General features: G+C 37.6%; 1 protein-coding gene across 4 annotated transcripts in view; it reads left to right on the top strand.

Moving 5' to 3' along the window:
• Positions 1–292: 292 nt before the first annotated feature.
• GCFC2 (GC-rich sequence DNA-binding factor 2) overlaps positions 293–25,754 on the top strand; it is a gene marked incomplete at its 5' end in the record, with an annotated part of 72,927 nt that continues 47,465 nt past the window's right edge. Inside the window, 4 exons of one of the 4 annotated variants that reach the window (XM_082671818.1) lie at positions 293–581; positions 5,000–5,098; positions 21,413–21,634; positions 22,745–22,845. In XM_082671818.1, the coding sequence (XP_082527944.1) occupies positions 293–581; positions 5,000–5,098; positions 21,413–21,634; positions 22,745–22,845 (711 nt within the window). Of the gene's footprint in view, positions 582–4,951; positions 5,099–21,412; positions 21,635–22,744; positions 22,846–25,754 lie in introns of all 4 variants that reach the window. The other 3 variants (XM_082671819.1, XM_082671817.1, XM_082671816.1) reach the window with 3 other exon arrangements.

The raw sequence follows: 25,754 nt of genomic DNA, 5'->3' as shown, positions 1-25,754 counted from the left end.
GAGCCTGTGAGTGCAGCTTTCCATGGAACTCACCTCCGGAAGTCAGCGAGATTCTCTGCGACCATCTGCACAATCTGGCCTTGCAAAGTAAAAACGCTCTACATGCCTCAGCCCTGGGAACCGAACTCGGTCGAACAGATCGAAGGGAACAAAGCACGCATGCGCATGGCGAAGCTGGAGTCGAAGACGCGCCGGTAGGGCGCACGCATGCGGCGGAAAGGCGGGAGGCGGGAGCGCGCGCCTGGGTGACTGTTGTAGGCCTGGGTTAGCCAGAGCAGGAAGTGAACCTGCTATGGCTCACAGGCCGAAAAGGACTTTCCGGCAGCGCCGAGCGGACTCTAGTGACAGCGACAGCACCCAGGAGCCGTTTGCTGAACCCGGCGCGCCGGGGGAGCAGGCAGACCTGGGCCCTGCGGAGGAAGGGCTGCAGTCTGGAGGAGGCCGCGCGGAAGCGGCGGAACTACCCCGCCGGGCCCGGGGTCGGGGCCGGGGCCGGGGCCGGGGCCGCGGCCGGGTCTGGGCCAGTTCCCGGCACGCCGCGAGAGCGGCTTCGCGTTTGGACGGAGGCTCGGACGTCCCAGGTGACGCGGGGCAGCAGGATGGGTGCCTGGGGCAGCAGGGTGGATGCCCGGGGCGGGGTGTGGGGAGGATGGGGAAAGAGGCCGCGGGATTCTCTAGAGGTTTCTACAACCCTTTGCCAACCACGAACAACGATGATACCTGCCTGCGATCACTGGCCTGCTGCCTGTATCTCCGTATTGGGCCCCTTGGGGGAGTAGAAAGAATACTGCAAGGTTTGGGCTTGTCCGTGTTTGCACTGTCAGATAAACCCTCACTAATTATATATAGCTTTAGCGCTGCACTTTATGCTTATGAAGAACCTAAATCGTCACAGAAGAGTTTAAAAATTCCTAATACTCCTAGGTAGGTGAAGGTACTTTCTGTCCCCAATTCTTTTCCTCGAAAACAAGCAAAACGATACACTAGAAAAATTTAGGTGACAGGCTTTGGGACATTTTCTTTTGCGTTTTGTTTTTTAAGCGGTTATTTAAAGAAAAGATAAAAATAGCAATATATGCCACTAACAACAGATTGGTGACCCTGTAGAGTACCAATAATGGTGTTAAATACAGTGTAGTAATTTTGAAGTACCTTTGCGTTCTTAAAAATAGAATTCAAGCAGCATAAACTTGTTTACATAAGATGTGTTCTAGTTTGAATTGGAGTTTAATAATAATATAGTTAAAAATAAAACTATATAGTTGGGAAAAGTTAGAAATAAAAACACAGGAACAAGGACTTGGAAGGAACTTGTATAAATAGGGTCTTGAAGTTTAAATACATTAACTTCTGACTCAGACACACATAAAAATATTTGAGATTATGTTTCATTCTAAATGGAACTTCTAAAAAAATTCAGTAGTGAAGCTCGTAGTAAAGGCCCTAAAAGCAACTAGCTTCTCCAGATAAATGGCACTTTTTACCTACTTTTGTCTGCAAACCATGTTTCTCCAGGATACCTAACACTCAGGTTTAATGAACTGAGGTAATCCCTGGCCTGTTGACATGAGTAGAATCTCCAGTTTGTCACCTGTGGATGATGCCACCAATAGAGTGATGATTCAGCATTTCTGGCTTGTCACAGGATGAAATAACCATGTAGAAAACAAACCTATGTTGCTAATGATATGTTACGTAATTTATTGTTATTTTCAAGACAGTATACATGGTATAATTTCAATAAATAAAAAAGTATCTGTAAAAAAATATATAGTTTTTGGTTAGTCTTGAGGTAAAAAAATTTTCTCCCACTTTTAGTCCAAGTGATTTTGGTGATTTCTTAGTCATTGTTATAATCACCTGTTTATCTGAAGTTCTGATGACTTTTAAAATATTTTTTGCTTTATGTAAGAGTCATCTGGTTAAACTTTAATGGGAGGGGGGGTCCCAGGAGTTGCCTCTTCTCTTGCCTTCTAAAACAGTGAAACAGTGGTTCTCAAACTTTTTGGTCTTAAGAGTACCCTTTTGGTCTTAAAGGTGTACATACCCATTATACTCTTAAGAATAATTAAGGATCCCAAAGAGCTTTTGTTTCTGTGGATTATATCTATAATAATTCTGTGGATTATATCTATAATATTTACCATCTTAGGAATTAAGATAAACTTTTATTAATTCTTTTTTAAAATTAACTCATTATATGTACAGATAAACCTTTTTAATGAAAAATAACTGTTTTCTGAAAAATAGAGTGACGTTTTCAATTTGCAAATCTCTTTAATGTCTGGTTTAATGGAAGACAGCTGAATTCTCACAGATATTTCTGCATTCAGTCTATTGAAATATGTTGTTTTGTTTGAATGTATGAAGAAAACCACAGATAGATGATTAGGAGTACTTAAGAGCCTTTTTAGTTCATTGAAGGTATTCTGCTTTAATATTACAATGAAGCTCAAAAAGTAATAGGTTCTTAAAGGTTAGTTTGCAATGTGTGTCGACTGAAGAAAATGCACAATGTGAAAGTTTGTGAGTTAAGTTTTATTTGGGGCAAAATGAGAACTATAGCCCAGGAGACAGCGTTTCAGGTAGCTTTGAGAAACTGCTCCACAGAGGTAGGGGAGAGGTCAGTATTACATATGATATTAGTGAAGAGGGGTTTGTGCGGTCAAACACACATTTTGGCAGGCTTGCTGCTAGTCATGAGGAGCAGACATCACCATTAATGATTTTAGTGCTTTTCCAGATATGAGGAGATGTAAGGATTGAGCTCATAAAATCTTCTGAAAATATCTGTCTGAAGGCCTGTTCTGCCAGTTTTTCCCAAAGCACAGAGTACCTCATTCCTCATCTCTGCCCTGAACTCCTTTCAGGGTGTATTGAAAATCAGCAGCTACAGTAGTTTGTGACTTAATCCTTGTAGATGCAGAAGGCAAGTGCCAATTTTTAGTTGGCATGAGGAAGCTGAAACCATATCAGTCAATTTTTTTGTACTCCACTAGATTAAAATCTGTCGGTGTGTTTTGCACTTTGAATGGCTCTTTTACCCATGCATGACTGGTAACATCATGCATTGACTCTTTGGAAAGTAGTAGTTCACCGAGTTGCAGTTCTTGCAAGTGTTGGTACAATTTATTACAATGTCAAAAGAAAAACTCTCTTAATGCTACTACTGACATCATCAGTCTTTAAGTATTGGAAAGCTATCAAGTTCACAGTAGAGGAAAGCTATCAAGTTCACAGTAGTATAATTCCCAAAATTATAGACTTCACTTGAAACTTCTAATTCTTGAAGTGATAGGCACAACTTTGCTCGTTTTTAAGAAAATGTTTGTCAGATACCCATGTCTGAATAACTAGAGTTTGTCTGTCATTCTTTCAAGTAGAAAGGTTTTCCTCCTCAAAGACAGTGGTTAAGTTCAACTTGCAGCTCATCACACAAGTGCTTTTCCTTGAGGCAACCATTGCATTTCATTATGAGCCAGAAGTGCTTTATGCATGCTTCTATTTTGATCCACAGAATATTAAAAAGATGTGTACTCAGGGCCAAAATTTAATCAAATTATTTTTTTATTGTTTCATTAAGGACAATAAGTGAAACTGACTATTTTTCTTGCTAGTACAAGGTGGAAAAGAATACAGTGGATGCTTCTGCAGATTGGTATCACTGTTATGATTCATACTAAAAGATTTGCAGTTTTACCCACCAACGGAGTAGAAAGGGCAAGTAACAAGTTAATGTTGTGATGAAAGTAGTTTGGCTTTTCCCTCAGACCCGCTGAAAGGGTCTGAGGGACCTCCAAGCGTTGATGGATCATACTCTGAGAACCACTGCTCTGGTGTAACTTTACTTCACTTTAAGAAGATGTAGGAGTTGTTATAAATAGCAGTAGCTAAGAAAGATGTAAGCTACAGCTATATTCCTTGTCTTTTACACTTGATCTTAGCCAAATGGCCAAGAAGCGATATATTACTTTGTCTTTTAATTCTTGATTTTACTCCAGCTTTTTTGAAATTTATATAGGTTTTCTAATTAAGGAACGTTCTTAATATAAGAGTACTTATTTATGTAATCTTAAATCTTAAGGTTATTCACAACTATTACAAAATATTTGTGAACTAACAAGTCCTTTTTTGTCAATAATACCATAAATTCCTTTACACTTTGCTCATTCGATTCTCACAATACCTCTGTGGGTGTTCTCTCTTAATGCTGTCTTTGTTTAATAGATTAATTGACTATGTCCTTTCCAGAATCACACAATGGAAATAGATCCATGATTTGGTTTGAGGCTACAGTACTCATTATAGTACTTCTTACCACCAGCCATTGAAATGTAACTTAGTATTTATATTACAAGAGCCTAAATTCCAGAATTGGATGAAATTTGACTGAAAGCCCAGCTTCTTCATTTAGTAACTTTGTGACATTGGACATGTTATTTAGCCTTTCCAGTCCTTAATATTCTCATCAGTAATAGCATTTACTTTATAGCGTTGTGAATGTTAAATGAAATAAATCTCGTAACTTCAGTATGTCTAGCATATAGGAAATATATGCTAGCATATAGGAAATGTACGTTCTAGCATATAGGAAATGTACGTTAAGTATTCTTTTCTTTTTCTACTTATTCACTATCACTGTTTTTCTTTTTTCATTTAAATATCCTTTCACTTTTTGTCATTTTCTTTTTTCTCTTATGTTCCCTTTCCTCTTTTCATTTCATTCTTTAATGAAGAGAGTATTTTACTAGTTAAGTAGATAACACAAATAGAATACGTCCTTGTACATTTATTAGACCATCCATTGATTTCAGAAAGAATGGAAATTAGGAAAGGTCTGCATATCTACTTTAAATATGTGGAGTAAAATTAAAACACCATATTTTACATATGCCATGTGTTGTTCATAATTTCAATTATTGATTCCAACATCTTGACTCTTTCTTGTTATATTCAAAAAACGTCCTGTTAGAATCCAGAGCGGTTGATCTTTCAACAGACGAAGAGGATGGAACACATCGTTCTTCAGAAAGTAAAGATGATCAGAGTTCATCTTCCAATAGCTCTAGCTCTCTGGAAGAAGAGTTTACATCACTAGGTTGGTAACTTTTGAATTTTGTTTAAGAACTTTATTTCTAATATTAGTATTTTTCTATAGCAGTGATTTTTTTTAATATTTATTTTTTTATACTGCAGGTTCTTATTAGTTATCTGTTTTATACATGTTAGTGTATATATGTCAATCCCAATCTCCCAATTCATCCCACCCACCCCACTTTTCCCCCTTGCGTTTGTTCTCTACATCTGTGTCACTGTTTTCCTTGCAAACCGGTTCATCTGTACCATTTTTCTAGATTCCACATATATGCGTTAATATACAATATTTGTTTTTCTCTTTCTGACTTACGTCGTTCTGTATGACAGTCTCTAGGTCCATCCACGTCTCTACAAATGACACAGTTTCGTTCCTTTTTATAGCTAATGTTCCATTGTATATATGTACCACATCTTCTTTATCCATTCATCTGTCGATGGGCATTTAGGTTGCTTCCATGACCTGACTATTGTAAATAGTGCTGCAGTGAACACTGGGGTGCATGTGTCTTTTTGAATTATGGTTTTCTCTGGGTATATGCCCAGTAGTGGGATTGCTGGGTCATATGGTAATTCTATATTTAGTTTTTGAAGGAACCTCCATATTGTTCTCCATAGTGGCTGTATCAGTTTACATTCCCACCAACAGTACAAGAGCGTTCCCTTTTCTCCACACCCTCTCCAGCATGTGTTGTTTGTAGATTTTCTGATGATGCCCATTGTAACTGGCATGAGGTGGTACCTCATTGTAGTTTTGATTTGCATTTCTCTAATAATTAGTGATGTTGAGCAGCTTTTCATGTGCCTCTTGGCCATCTGTATGTCTTCTTTGGAGAAATGTCTGTTTACGTCTTCTACCATTTTTTGATTGGGTTCTTTGTTTTTTTTTAATATTGAGCTGCATGAGCTGTTTATATATTTTGAAGATTAATCCTTTGTCCATTGATTCATCTGCAAATATTTTCTCCCATTCTGAGGGCTGTCTTTTCATCTTGTTTACAGTTTCCTTTGCTATGCAAAAGCTTTTAAGTTTCATTGGGTCCCCTTTGTTTATTTTTGTTTTTATTTCCATTACTCTAGGAGGTGGATCAAAAAAGAACTTGCCGTGATTTATGTCAAAGAGTGTTCTTCCTATGTTTTCCTCTTAAGAGTTTCCCGTCTTACATTAGGGCTTTAATCCGTTTTGAGTTTTTTTGTGTGTGTGATGTTAGGGAGTGTTCTAATTTCATTCTTCTACATGTAGCTGTCCAGTTTTCCCAGCACCACTCATTAAAGAGACTGTCTTTTCTCCATTGCATATCCTTGCCTCCTTTGTCATAGATTAGTTGACCATAGGTGCGTGGGTTTATGTCTGGGCTTTCTATCCTGTTCCATTATTCTGTATTTCTGTTTTTGTGCCAGAACCATATTGTCTTAATTAGTGTAGCTTTGTAGTATAATACGAAGTCAGGGAGTCTGAGTCCTCCAGCTCCGTTTTTTTCCCTCAAGATTGCTTTGGCTATTTGGGGTCTTTTGTGTCTCCATACAAATTTTCAGATTTTTTGTTCTAGTTCTATAAAAAATGTTCTTGGTAATTTGATAGGGATTGCATTGAATCTGTAGATTGCTTTGGGTAGTATAGTCATTTTCACAATATTGGTTCTTCCAATTCAAGAACATGGTATATCTCTCCATCTGTTTGTGTCATCTTTGATTTCTTTCATCAGTGTCTTATGGTCTTCTGAGTACAGACCTTTTACCTCCTTAGGTAGGTTTATTCCTAGGTATTCTATTCTTTTTGTTGCAATGGTGAATGGGATTATTTCCTTAATTTCTCTTTCTGATCTTTTGTTGTTAGTTTATAGAATGCAAGCGATTTCTCTGCATTCATTTTGTATCCTGCAACTTTACCAAATTCATTGATTAGCTCTAGTAGTTTTCTGGTGGCATCTTTAGGATCCTTTATGTATAGTATCATGTCATCTGCAAACAGTGACAGTTTTACTACTTCTTTTCCAATTTGGATTCCTTTTATTTCTTTTTCTTTTCTGATTGCCGTGGCTAGGATTTACAAAACTATGTTGAATAATAGTGGTGAGAGTGGACATCCTTGTCTTGTTCCTGATCTTAGAGGAAATGCTTTCAGTTTTTCACCATTGAGAATGATGATTGCTGTGGGTTTTTCGTATATGGCCTTTATTATGTTGAGGTAGGTTCCCTCTATGCCCACTTTCTGGAGAGTTTTTATCATAAATGGGTGTTGAATTTTGTCAGAAGCTTTTTCTGCAGCTATTAAGATGATCATATGGTTTTCGTTCTTCAGTTTGTTAATGTGGTGTATCACATTGGTTGATTTGCATGTATTGAAGAATCCTTGCATCCCTGGGATAAATCCCACTTGGTCATGGTGTATGATCCTTTTAATGTGTTTTTGGATTCTGTTTGCTAGTATTTCGTTGAGGAGATTTGCATCTGTATTCATCAGTGATACTGGTCTGTAATTTTCTTTTTTTGTAGTAACTTTGTCTGGTTTTCGTATCAGGTGATTGTGGCCTCGTAGAATGAGCTTGGGAGTATTCATTCCTCTACAATTTTTTGAAAGAGTTTGAGGAGGATGGGTGTCAGCTCTTGTCTAAATGTTTGATAGAATTCACCTGTAAAGCCTTCTGGTCCTGGACTTTTGTTTGTTGGAAGATTTTTAGTCACAGTTTCCATTTCATTACTTGTGATTGGTGTGTTCATATTTTCTATTTCTTCCTGGTTCAGTCTTGGAACGTTATACCTTTCTAAGAATTTGTCCATTTCTTTCAGGTTGTCCATTTTATTGGCATACTGTGTATTTCTGTGGTGTCCATTGTAACTTCTCCTTTTTCATTTCTATTTTTGATTTGAGTCCTCTCCCTCTTTTTCTTGATGAGTCTAGCTAAAGGTTTATCAATTTTATCTTCTCAAAGAACCACCTTTTACTTTTATTGATCTTTGCTATTGTTTTTTTGTTTCTATTTAATTAATTTTGCTCTGATCTTTATGATTTCTTTCCTTCTGCTAACTTTGGGTTTTGTTTGTTCTTCTTTTCTAGTTCTTTTAAGTGTAAAGTTAGATTGCTTGGGATTTTTTTTTTTCTTGAGGTAGGATTATATTGCTATAAACTTCCCTCCTAGAACTGCTTTTGCTGCATTCCAGAGGTTTTGGATCGTCATGTTTTCATTGTCATTCATCTCTAGGTATTTTTGATTTCCCTTTGATTCCTTCAGTGATCCCTTGGTTATTTAATAACGTATTGTTTAGCCTCCATGTGTTTGTGTTTTTTATGTTTTTTTTCCTGTAATTTATTTCTTATCTCATAGCGTTGAGGTCAGAAAAGATGCTTGATATGATTTGTTTTCTTAAATTTACCAAGGCTTGATTTGTGATGAAAGATGTGATCTATACTGGATAATGTTCAGTGTGCACTTGAGAAGAAAGTGTAATCTGCTGTTTTTGAATGGAATGTCCTATAAATATCAATTAAATCTATCTGGTCTATTGTGTCATTTAAAGCTTGTGTTTCCTCATTAATTTTCTGTCTGGATGATCTGTCCATTGGTGTACATGAGGTGTTAAAAGTCCCCCACTATTATTGTGTTGCTGTCGATTTCCTCTTTTATAGCTGTTAGCTTTTGCATTATGTATTGAGGTGCTCCCATGTGGGTGCATATATGTTTATAATTCTTATGTCTTCTTGGATTGATCCCTTGATCATTATGTAGTGTCCTTCCTTGTGTCTCGTAACATTCTTTATTTTAAAGTCTATTTTATTTGAAATGAGTATTGCTACTCCAGCTTCTTTTGATTTCCATTCACATGGAATATCTTTTTCCATCCCTTCACTTTCAGTCTGTATGTGTCCCAAGGACTGAAGGAGGTCTCTTGTGGACAGCATATATTTGGATCTTGTTTTTGTATCCATGCAGCAAGCCTGTGTCTTTTGGTAGGAGCATTTAATCCATTCACATTTAAGGTAATTATCGATATGTATGTTACTATTACCATTTTCTTATTTGTTTTGGGTTTGTTTTCATAGGTCTTTTTCTTCTCTTGTGTTTCCCACTTAGAGAAGTTCCTTTAGCATTTGTTGTAGAGCTGGTTTGGTGGTGCTGAATTCTTTTAGCTTTTGCTTGTCTGTAAAGCTTTTGATTTCTCCGTTGAATCTGAATGAGATCTTTGCAGGTAGAGTAGTCTTGGTTGTAGGTTCTTCCCTTTCATCACTTTTAAATATATCGTGCCCCTCCCTTCTGGGAGGGTTGTCCATTTTATTGGCATACTTTGTATTTCAGGTTGTCCATTGTCACTGCTCCTTCCCCCTGGATGAGGCTATCTACAGTTTCTGCTGAGAAATCAGCTGTTAACCTTACGGGAGCTCCCTTGTATGTTATTTGTCATTTTTGCCTTGTTGCTTTTAATAATTTTTCTTTGTCTTTAATTTTTTTCAATTTGATTACTATGTGTCTTGGCATGTTTCTCCTTGGGTTTATCCTGCCTGGGACTCTGCACTTCCTGGACTTGGGTGGCTGTTTCCTTTCCCATGTTAGGGAAGTTTTCTACTATTATCTCTTCAAATATTTTCTCAGGTCCTTTCTCTCTCTCTTCTCCTTCTGGGACCTCTATAAGGCAAATGTTGGTGTGTTTAATGTTGTCCCAGAGATCTCTTAGGTTGTCTTCATTTCTTTTCATTCATTTTTCTTTAGTCTGTTCCATGGCAGTGAATTCCACCATTCTGTCTTCCAGGTAACTTACCCATTCTTCTGCCTCAGTTATTCTGCTATTGATTCCTTCTAGTGTATTTTTCATTTCAGTTAGTGTATTGTTCATGTCTGTTTTTTCTTTAATTCTTCTAGGTGTTTGTTCTTTCAGTTCTTCTAGGTCTTTGTTAAACATTTTTTGCATTTTCTTCATCTTTGTCTTCATTCTTTTTCCGAGGCCCTGGATCATCTTCACTATCATTATTCTGAATTCTTTTTCTGGAAGGTTGCCTATCTCCACTTCATTTAGTTGTTTTTCTGGGGTTTTATCTTGATCCTTCATCTGGTACATAGTCCTCTTCCTTTTCATTCTGTCTCTCTGTGAATGTGGTTTTCGTTCCACAGGCAGGATTGTAGTTCTTCTTGCTTCTGGTGGATGAGGCTATCTAAGAGGCTTGTGCAAGCTTCCTGATGGGAGGGACTGGTGGTGGGTAGAGCTGGGTGTTGCTCTGGTGGGCAGGGCTCAGTAAAACTTTAATCCGCTTGTCTGCTGATGGGTGGGGCTGAGTTCCCTCCCTGTTAGTTGTTTGACCTGAGGTGACCCAGCACTGGAGGCTACAGTCTCTTTGGTGGGGCTAATGGCAGACTCCGGAAGGGCTCATGCCAAGGAGTACTTCCTAGAACTTCTGCTGCCAGTGTCCTTGTCCCCATGGTGAGCCACAGCCACCCTCCACCTCTGCAGGAGACCCTCCAACACTAGCAGGTAGGTCTGGTTCAGTCTCCTATGGGATCACTGCTCCTTCCCCCTGGGTCCTGATGTGCCTACTACTTTGTGTGTGCCCTCCAAGAGTGGGGTCTCTGTTTCACCCAGTCCTGTTGAAGTCCTACAGTCAAATCCCGCTAGCCTTCAAAGTCTGATTCCCTGGGAATTCCTCCTCCCGTTGCCAGGCCCCCAGGTTGGGAAGCCTGACGTGGGGCTCAGAACCTTCACTCCAGTGGGTAGACTTCTGTGGTATAATTGTTCTCCAGTTTGTGAATCACCCACCCAGTGGTTATGGGATTTGATTTTATTGTGATTGCGCCCCACCTCCCGTCTCATTGTGGCTTTTCCTTTGTCTTTTGATGTAGTTTATCATTTTTGGTGAGTTCCAGTGTCTTCCTGCCAATGATTGTTCAGCAGTTAGTTGTGATTCCAGTGCTCTCATAAGAGGGAGTGAGCGCACGTCCTTGTACTCCACCATCTTGAACCAATCTCCTATACCAGTGATACTTATTATTAATAAACTCTAGCGAAGTGTGGGGCAAATAAGTCATTACTAATGATTGTCAGGGGACCAAAATTGGCTGCTCAGTTCCATTACATAACATGCCCACGGTCAGATGGCTTATAAGAGGCAGAGCTAGGATTCCAACCCAGGGAATCTACTCCAGAGCCTAGGTTCTTAACCACTGTGCTATAATGGGTGATTCATGACAGTATCTAAACATGGGAAGAATTTGTCTGTGAGGATGTTTCAGGTATAGGATGTAGCATATATAAAACTCTAGGGAAGGGCTTCCCTGGTGGCGCAGTGGTTGAGGGTCTGCCTGCCGATGCAGGGGACACGGGTTCGTGCCCCGGTCCGGGAGGACCCCACGTGCCACGGAGCAGCTGGGCCCGTGGGCCATGGCCGCTGAGCCTGCGCGTCCGGAGCCTGTGCATCCGGAGCCTGTGCTCTGAACAAGAGAGGCCACAGCAGTGAGAGGCCCGTGTACCGCAAAAAAAAAAAAACCTCTAGGAAAGATAACATGTGCAGAGAACTAAAAAGTAGTTGTTGGACTGAAAATACTTGGTTTAAGTTTAATAAAGAAGAACAAAAAGAAAGCAGAGGGACTGACTGGAGTCAAATAATACAGGGTTTTAAGGGAACTACTGAAAATTTTATGCAAATAGATGACATGACCATTTTTTTGTTTTAGAAAGATAAATCCAGTTCAGGGGTTGGCAGATTACCACCTGTGGGCCAAATGTGGCCCAGTATCTGCTTTTGTGAATGAAATTTTATTAAAGCCATGCTCATTCAATTATGTATTGTCTTTGGCTGCTTTTGCACTACAATGGCAGAGCTGAGAAGTTGTAACAGAGACTTTATGGCCCAGAAAGCCAGAAATATTTATTGGCCTTCTACCTAGCTCAAGGGTTCTTAACTTGTCTTGTGCTGTGGACTCTTTTCAGTCTCATGAAGCCTAAGACCCCTTCTGAAGAAAACAAAGTAAAATGTATAGCTTTATAAAGGAAACATTAATTTGAAATATAATTGTTAAAATATTTTTTTAAAGATTTGTAGTATAGTAGTAAGTGCTTTATGAACATGTGAAATAACAGGAACCAGAAGCTCTTCTAATTTTTTTTCTAAAACAAGTTCATAAGCTACAGAAGTAATTAGTGATGAAGCCAGTATTAAGAATTGAAGCCTAGTAGACAAGTGAAGCTTTGTCTAGACTCTAGGTACAGTGCTGTCCAATAAAACTTTCTGTGAAGGTTCTGTATCTTCACAGTCCAGTACATTAGCCACTAGCCACATGTGTCTATAGAGTTCTTGAAATGTGGCTAGTGTGACTAAGGAACTGGACTTTTAATTTACTTAAATTTAAATAGTCACATATGGCTGGTGGTTACAGTACTGAACAGTGATGCTGTAGAAGATGGCAGATTAGACAGTGTTGGTAGCATTGGGAACCTAAGGAGAAAATACAGTGTTTGGAAATATGTAGGATAGTTTTAAATTATCATAGTGCCTGAGGTGTTGCTGGCATGTAGTGCCCTGAAGGCAAGAGATGATAAAGATAAAGAATGTGGGACAGTTTACCAAGGTGAAGAATTGTCCCTCCTCTGATGCCCCTTTGAGAAACACTGATTGAAAGATGAAAACTTTTCCTGTAAGGAACACTTCGTGTTTTGTTTTTGTTTTTTTTTCTTTTTTTCTGGAGAGGAAAAGAGGAAGAAGGAATGAGATAAGTGTAAGGACTGGTATGTAGAAGATGGAGTGCATTTATTTTTTTGTTCAGATGATAGAACTATTAGAATGATCCAGTACTGGAATATCGGCCTTGAGATGTGCACTGTTGCAGAGACTGCTTACCAATTGGGCATGATATTAACCTTTATTCTTTTTTTTTAATTGAAGTATAGTTGATTTACAATATTGTATTAGTTTCAGGTGTATAGCAAACTGATTCAGTTATATATATACTTTTCAGATTATTTTCCATTATAGGTTATTATAAGATATTGAATATAGTTCCCTGTGCTCTACAGTAGGTCCTTGTTGTTTATCTATTTTATGTATAGTAGTTTGTATCTATCAATCCCATACTCCTAATTTATCCCTCCCCCACACCCTTTTCCCTCTGGTAAACATAAGTTTTTTTCCTATGTCTGTGAGTCTTTTTTTGTTCTGTTCTTGCCTCCTTTGTCATAGATTAATTGACAGTAGTTGTGTGTATTTATTTCTAGGCCCTCTGTTGTTTTCCATTGATCTATATATCTTCTTTTGTGCCAGTACCATGCTGTTTTGATTACTGTAGCTCTATAGGACTGTCTGAAGTCTGGGAGAGTTATGCTTCCAGCTTTCTTCTTTCTCCTCAGGATTGCTTTGGCAATTCTGGGTATTTTGTGGTTCCTTATAAATTTTAGGATTATTTGTTCTAGTTCTGTGAAAAATGTCATGGGCAATTTGATAGGGATTGCATTAAATCTGTAGATTGCCTTGTATGGCCATTTTAACAATATTAATTATTCCAATCCAAGAGCAGGTGATATCTTTCCATTTCTTTGAATCATCATCAATTTCCTGTATCACTGTTTTATATACAGTTCTTACCATATAGGTCTTTCACCTCCTTAGGTTTCTTCCTAGGATATTTTTTTTTTTGGAATTTTTTTTTTGATGTGATTTTAAATGGGTTTGTTTTTTTACTTTCTCATTCTTATATTTCATTGTTAAAGAAGATTTCTGTATATTAATCTTGTATCCTAGCTATCTTGCTGAATTTATTTATTCTAATAGTTTTTATGTGGAAGCTTTATGGTTTTCTGTATAGAGTATCATGTCATCTATGTATAATGATAGTTTTATCTCTTATGTTCGAGTTTGGATACATTTTATTTCTTGTCCAATTGCTGTGGCTAGGACAGCCAAAACTATGTTGAATAGAAGTGGTAAGATATTTGTCTTTCTCTGTGTGACTGACTTCACTTAGTATGACAATCTCCAGGTCCATCCATGTTGCTGCAAATGGCATTATTTCATTCTTTTCAATAAATGTCACAAATATCATATGATATCACTTATATGCAGAATCGAAAAAAATGATACAAATGAACTTATTTACAAAACAGAGTCACAGACTTAGAGAATGAACTTATGGTTACCAGGGGGGAAAGGTGAGAGGGAGGGATAGATTGGGAGTTTGGGATTGACATGTACACACTGCTATATTTAAAATAGATAACCAACAAAGACCTACTGAATAGCACAGGGAACTCTGCTCAATGCTCTATAATAACCTAAATGGGAAAAAAATTTGAAAAAGAATAGATACATGTATATGTATAACTGAATTATTTTGTTGTATACCTGAAATTAACACAACATTGTTAATCAACTCTACTCCAGTATAAAATAATAAATAAATAGAGACACAATTCTTATTTGCATTCCTTGTAGAAAAATCAAGTACACGTAGCACTGCTGCCTAGAATCATTACATTTCTTTAAAATGTAAGCAGAATTAAATCTTTCATGATTATTTTATGAGATGGTAATATATTTTTCTCCTTTGACCCATGTACTTGGTAATGTATTGGAATAAATTCTGGAATGTATACTGACTAAGAAAAAAAAATGGTAAGAGTGACATCCTTGTTCAGAATTTAGTGGGAAGGCATTCAGCTTTTCACCATTGAGTATTATATAGGCTGTGGGTTTGTCATAAATAGCTTTTATTATGTTGAGATATGTTCCCTCTATACCCACTTTGGTGAGAGTTTTTATAATGAATGGATGTTGAGGTTTGTCAGATGCTTTTTTATGCATCTATTGAGATAGTCATGTGATTTTGGGCTTTCCTTTTGTCAATGTGGTGTATCACATTGATTGATTTGTGTATGTTGAACCATCCTTGTGACCCTGGGATGAATCCAGCCTGATCATGGTATATAATCTTTTTTATGTATTGTTGGATTTGATTTGCTAATATTTTGTTGAGGATTTTTGCATCGATGTTTATCAAAGATATTGGCCTATAATTTTCTTTTTTTTTTGTAGTGTCTTTCTCTGATTTTGGTAGCAGGGTGATGGTGGCTTCATAGAATGAATTTGGGAGTGTTCCCTCGTCTTCAGTCTTTTGGAAGAGTTTGAGAAGAATAAGAATAAGTTCCTCATTGCATGTTTGGTAGAATTCCTCTGTGAAGCCATCAGGTTCTGGGCTTTTGTTTGTAGGGAGTTTTTTTATTACCAGTTCTATTTCACTTCTAGTGATCAGTCTGTTCAAAGTATCTGTATCTTCTTGATTCAGTTTCGGCAGACTGTATGTTTCTAGAAACTTGTTCATTCCTTCTTGGTTGTCCAATTTGTTGGCATATAATTAATTGTTCATAATATTCTCTTATGATTTTTTGTATTTCTGTGGTATCAGTGTTATTTCTCCTCTTCCATTTCTTATTTTATTTATTTGGTTCCTCTCTCTTTTCTTCTTGGTGAGCCTGGCTAGAGGTTTGTCGATTTTGTTTATCTTTTCAAAAAACCGGCTCTTGGTTTTATTGATCTTTTCTATTGTTTTTTTGATCTCTATTTTATTTATGTCCTCTCCGATCTTTATTATTTCCTTCCTTCTGCTGACTTCGGGTTTTGTTTGTTCTTTTTCAGATTCTTTTAAGTGGTAGGTTAGGTTGTTTATTTGAGAAATTTCTTGTTTCTTGAGGAAGGACTGTATCACTATCAACTGCCCTCCTAGAACTGCTTTGCTGTATCCCATAGATTTTATATGGTTGTGTTTTCATTGTCATTTGTCTTGAGGTATTTTCTGACTTCTTTTATTTCATTGTAGATGCATTGGTTTTTTATTAGTGTGTTGTTTAGTCTCCACGTGTTTGTTCTTTTCCCATTTTTCTGTCTGTGGTTGATTTCTACTTTCATAGCAGTATGGTCAGAAATGCTTAAAATACTTTCTATACTATATTTTTTGAGGCTTGTTTTGTGCCCCAGTATGTGGTTAACCCTACTGAATATTCCATGTTCACTTGAAAAGAATGTGTATTCTGCTTTGTTTGGCTGTAGTATCCTGTAGAAATCAATTAAGTCCAACTGGTCTGTTGTGTCATTTAGGTCCTCTGTTGCCTTATTGATTTGCCGTCTGGAACGTCTGTCCATTGATGTCAGTGGGGTATTAAAGTCTCCCACTATTATTGTATTCCTGTCAATTTCTCCCTTTGTGCCTGTTAGTATTTGCTTTATATACTTAGGTGCTCCTATATTGGGTACATATATGTTAATGGGTATAATACCCTCTTCTTGTATTGATCCCTTTATCATTATATAATGTCCTTCTTTGTCTTTATGGCCTTTGTTTTAAAGTCTGTTTTGTCTGATATGAGTATTGCTACTGCCACTTTCTCGTTGTTTCCATTTGCATGGAATATCTTTTTCCATCCCCTCATTTTCTATCTGTGTGTCTTCCACCCTGATGTGAGTCTCTGGTAGGCATCATATTATGGGTTCTTGTTTTCTTATGCAACCTGCCCCTCTGTGTCTTTTAATCAGAGCATTTAGTCCATTGACATTGAAAGTAATTATTGATAGGTATGTATTTGTTGCCATCTTAAACCTTGTTTCCCGGTTATTTTTGTAGTTCTTTCCTGGTTCTTCTTTTTGTTTTTCCTTTTGTAGTTTGATGGTTTTCTTTTATATTATGCTTGAGTTCCTTTCTTTTTGGTTTTTGTGAATCGACTGTATGTTTTAGATTTGTGATTACCATGGGGTTCAAGTATGTTGACCCATAACTATACTTGCTTTAAAGTGATAGTCATACAAGTTCAAACACATTGTAAAAAAAATCTACATCTTTAGAGTCCCCCTCTCTCACATTTTTTAATTTTGATGTCATATTTTACATCTTCATGCTTATTCTTTGGCTGTTCATTGTAGTTATAATTGCTTTTACAAAAATACTTGTAATTATTTTTTAATCTATGTACTAGCTTATTTAAGTGGTCTTCAATCCTTTTATATATTGGCTTTCCCATTGTGATTTTCCCTTACCTATAGATTCTTGTTTCTCTTTTATTTAGAGGAGACCTTTCAATATTTCTTCTAGGGTAGGTTTGGTAATACTGAATTTTTTTAGTTTTTGCTTGTCTGAGAAATTCTTTCTCTCTCCTTCTATTCTAAATGATAATCTTGCTGGGTAGAATATCCTAGGTTGCAGGGTTTTCCCTTTCAGGACTTTGAATATATCATGCCACTCCCTTCTGGCCTGCAGAGTTTCTGCAGAGAAATCAATTGATAGCCTTATGGTGGTTCCCTTGTAATTAACTCTTTGTTTTTCTCTTGCTACCTTTAGAATCCTCTCTTTAACTTTTGCCATTTTAATTATGATGTATCTTGGTGTGGGTCACTTTGGGTTCATCTTGTTTGGGACCCTTTCTGCTTCCTGTGCCTGGATATCTGTTTCCTTCTTCAAGGTTTGGGATGTTTTCAGCCATAATTTCTTCAAATATATTTTAAATCCCCTTTTCTCTCTCTTCTCCTTATGGAACCTCTATTATGCATAGTTTGGCATGCTTTATATTATCGCATAGTTCTTACATGTTATCTTCATATTCTGTTCATTTGTCTTTCTGTCTGCTGTTCTGATTGAGTGATTTCCATTATTCTGTCTTCCAGATCACTTCCACGTTCTGTGTTATTTAGTCTGCTATTCATTGCTTCTAGATTGGTTTTTATTTCAGCAGTTGAGTTGTCTAATTTTGATTTGGTTCATCTTCATAGTTTCTAGTTCCTTGTTACAGTGCTCTGCATTTCTATTGATAACCTTTCTTAATTCCTTTAGCATTTTTATTACCTTCTTTTTGGACTCAAGGTCTAGTAGACGGGTGAGGTTTGTTTCAGAAATTATTTGTTCTTTCAGGGGATTTCTCTTGTTCTTTTAATTAAGAGTAGTTCCTCTGCTTTTTCATTTTACTTAACTTTCTCTCTCTCTATGAATTTAGGAGAAACATTTATCTACTGTGGTCTTGAAGGGGTGTTTTTATGTGGGAGCATCCCTGTGTAGACTCCGTGAGTCAAATATTTTTGGTGTGTGGGCTGGTTTTGGTGTGGGTGCCAGCCATGTCTTTCCTTAGCATTTGCTGGCCATTAACCCCTTGATAGGGGGTGTGATTGGTGTTGAAGCGTCTAGAACCTGGGCTCTGTGGTGGGCAGGACCTCCTCTTTGCTCTGTGGCTATCACAGCTCTGTTGGGAGTGGGGTCTGCTCCACAACTGTTGGAGTAGAAGCCCTGAAATTTGTGTTTGATGAGATTTCATTGCCGTTGAGTGCATGCCCTGCCCCAAAGGAGGCGACTGTTGGTGCAAGTGGGGCCTGTATGGTCACATTGAGCCCATGCACCGTCTAGGCAGGCATCTGCAGTTCCTCTCAGACTCAGTGCAATGTTGTGTCCCTTTCTCTGTTGTGTTTCACTCCAGACCTAGTGGTAGGCTCTTTTGTGGAGTGGGCTGTGGCTGGAGGCTGGGGCGCTGTGGCTGCAGGATCAAGGTTGTTGTGCTGCTGCCTGGGACCTGGGCTGCCTCTGTGGCACACCTCTCCCAGGACCTGTCCACCCCAATTCCAGCTCCAGGCTGAGGTGTGGAGTGGGCAGGGCTGGAGCATTCTCACCGGGAAATGAACCACTGCATGCTGCTGCCCAGGGCCTTTCCACCGAACCTCAATGCCCAGCCACTGTGCATTTCTGTGATACCACCTGGTGTGCTCACTGACAAAGTGTGCCACAGCTGGACTCACCCTTCCCTGTGTACATTGACAGTGGGCTCCATGTTTCAGCCTGGACCACACCCCAGGCCATCAGGGCTGTCTCCACTGTCTCCACACAGGTAAATGGAGTCCTCTCCCACATCCTGTCTGCCCAAAATTCAGCACTTAACGTGTTTGTGGTCCCACTTGGCACATGGTTCGGATTGGTAAGTGAGGTGAGGCTTGGGAAATGCAGCAAGGCATCAGCCACCAGCACTGGTCCCTTTCCATCCTGATTGTTAGGAAGCCAGCATGCCTGCACTCCTCACAAGTATAGTCTAGGCTTCCGCAGCCCCTCTGTCTGTCCCAGCAGATTTCCCAGCTGGCAGGGGGCTCCCCAGGCAAGGGTCTGCCCGTGTGGACCTTCTCTCCTTTACAGATCTCTCCCAGGGGCACAGGTCCTGTCGCTTTTTTTTTTTTTTTTTTTCCTGTCCTACCCAGTTACATGGAGATCTTTCTTGTGGCTTTGGTTATGTGGGAGATCTGCCTGTTTCCAGTTGGTTTTCTATGAGAATTGTTCCACATGTAGATGTATTTTTTATGTGTTCGTGGGGAGAGGTGAGCTCCTACTCTGCCATCTTGATCCCCCTCATAACCTCTACTCCTCAGATAGGATGATCTATGTGAAAATTATTTTTGAGTTATAAATCTACAAAAACATGATGTTTTTATTATTATAAAGCAATATGCTAACATTAATTCATCTCATGTCTGACCAACATCTGCTATGTGGGAACTCTTGAGCTAGGTGTTAGATATAGACAGGACAGGATAGAATACTCTTCTCTTCCTTGAACTTATATTTCTTTATTGTAGTTTGAGAGAGGATTAGCTTTATGTAACACTAGTATCTCACTAGTGAGCCCATTGCTTGTGATTTATTAATTAAACCCCACCAAATCACTTGCTGGTGAATTGCTTCAAGTATTTCTGTTTCTGTATTTATACACTTGAATATTTGAACCTAAGTGTATCATCTTAACTGGTGACCCATTAAAATCCCCTAGGGGGCTTCCCTGGTGGCGCAGTGGTTGAGAGTCCGCCTGCCGATGCAGGGGACACGGGTTCGTGCCCCGGTCCGGGAGGATCCCACATGTCGCGGAGCGGCTGGGCCCGTGAGCCATGGCCGCTGAGCCTGCGCATCCGGAGCCTGTGCTCTGCAACGGGAGAGTCCACAACAGTGAGAGGCCCGCGTACTGCAAAAAAAAAAAAAAAAAAAAAAAAAAAAAAATCCCCTAGGGGGCTATAAAAATATACTGCTGCTCAACTCCACCTCAGATCAACTGCATTTAGATCCTGTGTTTTGGATGGGAGACTAGTTATCAGATTATCAACCTTCCCAGGTGATTCTAATGCATATAGCCAGGGTCAAGAAATGCTGCCATTATCCTGAGTGTTTTGGGAGGATGAAGAGACACCTTACCTGCATCATTTTCCTGGTACTATTCTACAAGAAATTCTAGTCTATAAAAAGTAAATCACTTATTTAATATTCCTTGTTTTTAATGAGCTTATGTTGCTTTCTAGTGTTCATCACTTACTGCTTCATAATTAATTCAAGTACTACTTGTTTTCCTTAGTTCTGGTGTCAAGTATATTGATCTATAATTTCTGAAATCTCTATCTCTTTCAAAAATCAGAGTATTTGTGTATCTCCTGGCATATGGCATCTTTTCTATTTATTTCTCAAAGGATTTGGACCAATTTGTGGGAAAGGATAGAAAATTTTACTCAGTGGCTTGGTATTCCTAATTAATATCTTGAAGTGCTTGAAACAATGATTTCTCTTGCTATTTTGTTTACCTTAGTATTTTGCTTAAGAAACCATTTGTTTCCAGAGTGTAGAGATAAATTTCAGCTTAGATCATGCATGAAGAAACTTGTTTTGAGTTAGAAGAGCGTATATTAATGAAGTTTGTACTGAATAAAATGAAGAAAAAATAAAACAATCCTCTATTAAAAGATGTTGTCCCTTAAGTATTTTAAACCTGGTAAATTACCTGATTATTTCTTTTATACTTTTTAACTTATGTTTATTCATGTGAGAATCACCACAGGACCTTGGAGGCTGATTTGAATGTGTGCTGGGTTTTAGTCTGTTTCTCACTCCCTGTGTGCCTGGATGCCCAAAGGCGAGGGGCAGGTCATAGTAGAATGTCCCTGTTACTTTATAAGGCAGACTGCTCTACCACTTATCATTCTACCCTCCATGCTCCAAGAGTAACTCCATGCTCAGCCCTCTCCACATCCCTACCCTGATAATTTCAGAGCTTCTGGAAATGAGAAGTAGCCCTCAACAAAAAGTCAGCAAAAACACCTGATGAAGAAGGTAGAAAAAAGATAAACTGGAATCGTTTCAATATTTTCTGATACTTCTAGATTTGTTTCATTTCTTTAATTTATATTTAATCTCTATCAAAATAATTATCTTCTATTGAAACAGATTTTGAGTCATTATATCAAAATAGTGAAAAAATTGGAAAAACGGTGCTCTTTTCCTTTAAATTTGAGGAATATTTCTCTCTGTTAGTATTTTGTTTTCAATGTCCTCCTCTTTGTTTCTTTCAGTAAATATCCCTGATGCAGCTTTTATTCAGGCAGCCTACCGAAAACGTGAATTGGCCAGGGCCCAAGAGGACTATATTTCTTTGGATGTAAAACATGCCTTCACCATCTCTGGTGTGAAGAAAAACACTGAATATCCTGAGAGTGAGCCTGATGATCATGAAAATATAATACCATTTACCCCAAAGCCTCAAACACTTAGACAAAAGATGGCTGAAACAACAGGTACATATTTAATTTATTTATAATAAATGAACATTAAGGCATTTTTCATTAGAATATAATTTATGATAAAAATATCCATAAAAACATAATGTAGTATCTCCTTTTCTAAAGGTTGTTTATTTTTTAAATACCAATTTACTGACATCATGTCTTCTAAAATACATGTCTGTATCAAAATGTTATCAAAGGGTACATGCAATAATAATGTTTACTGTTATCTGATCTCCACTTGATCTTTCTTGACAGGTTAAAAAATTTGTAGAGTTTCCTATTTTTTTTTTTTTTGCGTTATGTGGGCCTCTCACTGTTGTGGCCTCTCCCATTGCGGAGCACAGGCTCCGGACGCGCAGGCTCAGCGGCCATGGCTCACGGGCCCAGCCGCTACGCGGCATGTGGGATCTTCCCGGACCAGGGCACGAACCCATGTCCCCTGCATCGGCAGGCGGACTCTCAACCACTGCGCCACCAGGGAAGCCCTCCTATTTTTGATATTGAAAACTTTTATTGTCACCTTTATAAGATTTTTTTTTAACATGGAAACATCGGTAGGATTTTGGTGTCATGTGTTAAAATCTTCCCTGCTCTAGTAAAAAGTTTTCCTCAACCAATAATCCTTAGGTATCAAAGAACTATTTTCACATTTCTCATTTATAAACAATAATGTTTTACCAAGTTTTTGTCATTTCAAATAATACTATTTCAGAATGAGACTTTTGGTTCCTATTAACCCAGAAATTATTTTTGCATGTTTAGATTCTCAGGTAGAATTGAGAATCTCTGATAAAACCAAATGTTGCATTCCAAGCTTTTTCATATGTGACACCATCATGTTTTGAGTGAGACAGTTTGGTGATAAATGCAGATTCTGAAGTCAGATTGCTAGATTCAGGTCCTAGGTTCAACACAGTCCTTAGATAGAGGACTGTGTTATGTAACATCCTGTTATCTTAGTTTCTTTATTTATAAAGAGAGAGTGAATTATGAATTGTGAAGAAAAGGTTAACACATATAAAGAGCTGCTAAGCCATTTATAAGCTCCCCAATTGCTAATTGCTGCTGCTATTAGAATGGAAAAATATGGAATATTTGTACATGAACTTTTTTTTCAAGCAACCAGAAATGAAGAAACAAGTGAAGATAGTGAAGAAGATAAAAAATATCAAGATATTTGGGAACAGCAGCAGATGAGAAGAGCAGTTAAAATCACAAAGGTAATAATCTTTTATGCCATATGTATTAGTTTCCTGTGGCTACTGTAACAAATTACCACAAACTTGATGGCTAAAACAACAGACATTTATTCTCTCACAGTTGTTGAGGCTAGAAGTCTCAATTCAAGGTGTTGACAGGGCTGTGCTCCTTTTGAAGGCCCTGGGAAAGAATTCTTTTTTTTTTTTTTCCTTTTTTTCCCCCCTTTTTCTTTTTTTAATTGAAGTAGAGTTGACATAACAGTATTATGTTAGTTTCAGGTATACAAGATAGTGATTGACTTTTAAATACATTATGAAGTAAATCACCATGATAAGTCTAGTAACAGTCTTTCACCATGCAAAATTATTACAGTGTAATTGACTATGTTCTTTATGCTGTATATCATATCCCTGTGACTTATTTTATAACTGGAAGTTTGTACCTCTTAATCCCCTTCACTTACTTCACCCTACCCCCATCCGCCTCCCCTCAGGCAACCACCAGTTTCCTCTTTGTGTCGATATTGTCTGTTTCTGTTTTGTTTGTTTCATTTTTTAGATTCCACATATAAGTGAGATCAAAGAGATTGTCCTTCTCTGTCTTGTTAGACTTAGCATAATACCCTCTATGTCCATCCATGTTGTTGCAAATGGCATGATTTCATTCATTTTTATGGCTGAATAATATTCAGTTGTGTATATATACCACATATTCTTTATCTATTTGTATATCAATGGACACTTAAGTTGCTTCCATATCTTGGCAGTTGTGAATAATGCTGCAATGAGCATAGGGTTGCATATAACTTTTCAAATTAACATTTTTGTTTTCTTCAGGTAATTACCCAGAGTGGAATTGCAGGATCATATGGTAGTTCTATTTTTAATATTTTGAGGAATCTCCATGCTGTTTTCTGTGGTGGCTGCACCAATTTACATTCCCACCAACAATGCACAAGGGTTCCCTTTTCTCCACATCCTTGCCAACCCTTGTTGTTTGTTGTCTTTTTGATAATAACCATTCTAATAGGTATGAGGTATCTTATTTTGGTGTTGATTTGCATTTCCCTGATGTTTAGTGATGTTGAGCATCTTTCCATGTTTCTGTTGGCCATTTGTAAATCTTCTTTGAAGAAATGTCTTTTCAGATCCTCTGTGTATTTTTTGATCAGATTGTTTTTTTGATATTGAGGTGTATGAGTTCTTTATATAATTTGAATATTAACAATTTATCAGATATATCATTTGCAGATACCTCCTCCCATTCAGCAGAGTGCCTTTTTGTTTTATTGATGGTTTCCTTTACTTGTGCAGAAGGTTTTCAGTTTGTAGTCTGATGTGATTATCTTTGCTTTTATTGCCCTTGTCTGAGAAGACATATCCAAAAAATATTGCTGAGACTCATGTTGAAGAGCATACTACCTATGTTTTCTTCTAGTTTTATGGTTTCAAAAATGAGTTTTGTATATGGTATAAGAAAGTGGTCCAGTTTCATTCTTTTGCATGTAGCTGTCCAGTTTTCCCAGCACCATTTATTGAAGGGACTATCTTGTCCCGCATCGTATATCCTTGTCACCTTTGTTGTAGATTAATGGACCATATAAGTATGGGTTTATATCTGGGCTCTCTATTCTGTTCCATTGATCTATGTGTCTGTTTTTGTGACAGTAACATACTGTTTTGATTACAATATAGTTTGAAATATATAATGTGAAACCAGGGAGCTTGAAATCTCTAGCTTTGTTCTTTCTTAAGATTGCTTTGGCTGTTTCAGGGTCTTTTATAGTTGCATATAAATGTCAAAATTACTTGTTCTAGTTCCATGAAATATTTCATTGGTATTTTGGTAGAGATTGCATTGAATCTTCCAGCAGAGAATTCTTTCTTGCTTTTGTAAGTTCTGGTAGCTCCAGGTATTTCTTGCTTTGTGACTACATAACTTCTGTCTCTACCTCCTTCTCCACATGGCCTTCTCTATGCCTCTAATTTGTGTGTCTCTTATGAGGATACTTGTCATTGGATTTAGGGTCTACTTGGATAATCCAGGATGATCTCATCTTGAGATTCTTCACTTAGTTATAACCACAAAGACCCTTTTTCCAAATGAGGTCATATTCAGAGGTTCCAGGGGTTAGGATATAGACCTATCTAGGGAGGCCATCATTCAACCCACTATACCATGTACATTATGTTCTTTTCCCACTAGATTATAAATACTTTCTACATATTGCAAGTCCCTTGAGGGAACCATCTTTTTTACTTTTAATTTTACAGTTATATGGTAGATGCCTAAATGTGAAGTTCAAACAAATAAATAGTGAGGGTTAAAACAAAACTAACAAACAAAAAAAAGTATTATACTTGGGGTAGAAAGTCCTAGATTTGGGTTGTGGCTCTACCACTAAAATACACTCTCCCTGAAGTCAAGAATTATTAACTACGTTTTTCAGTGTTATATCCCATAATGCCTAATATTGTGAGAGCTCAATAATTATTTGTATGACTTTGAGAAAATAATTTCATTTTTCTAAATCTCAGTTTTCTCATCAATAAATTGGGAATAATAAAGTGGGAATGATAATGTTACCTACCTGAGTAGGTGGCTGTAAGGCTCAAAGTTATAATGGTCTAATCTAAGTCAAAGTGCTTATAAATTGTATAACAAATGCAAGTTTTATTTTTAATCTTTTTAATAGGAGTGCTTTGAAAGATTTTTTGTTCTTTTAAGCAAGAAAGTATTGTACGATCTTCATGTTATTAAAACTAAAAAGCTAACTAAAAGTAAGCCTTCAGTTACAATTTAGAAGTCTCTGAGCCATTTTTTTTTTTTAGTTATTTGCAATCTGAATTTTTTTGCTATTAGTAAGAACTGGTAAATATTTGCTTGGTTTTTTTCCTTCCTTTTTTTTTTCCTTTCTTTTGTTCCGATG

Source organism: Grampus griseus (genome assembly GCF_964374135.1).
Source record: "Grampus griseus genome assembly, chromosome: 15".
NCBI lineage: Eukaryota > Metazoa > Chordata > Mammalia > Artiodactyla > Delphinidae > Grampus > Grampus griseus.
This window is presented reverse-complemented; position numbering and strand designations above follow the sequence as displayed.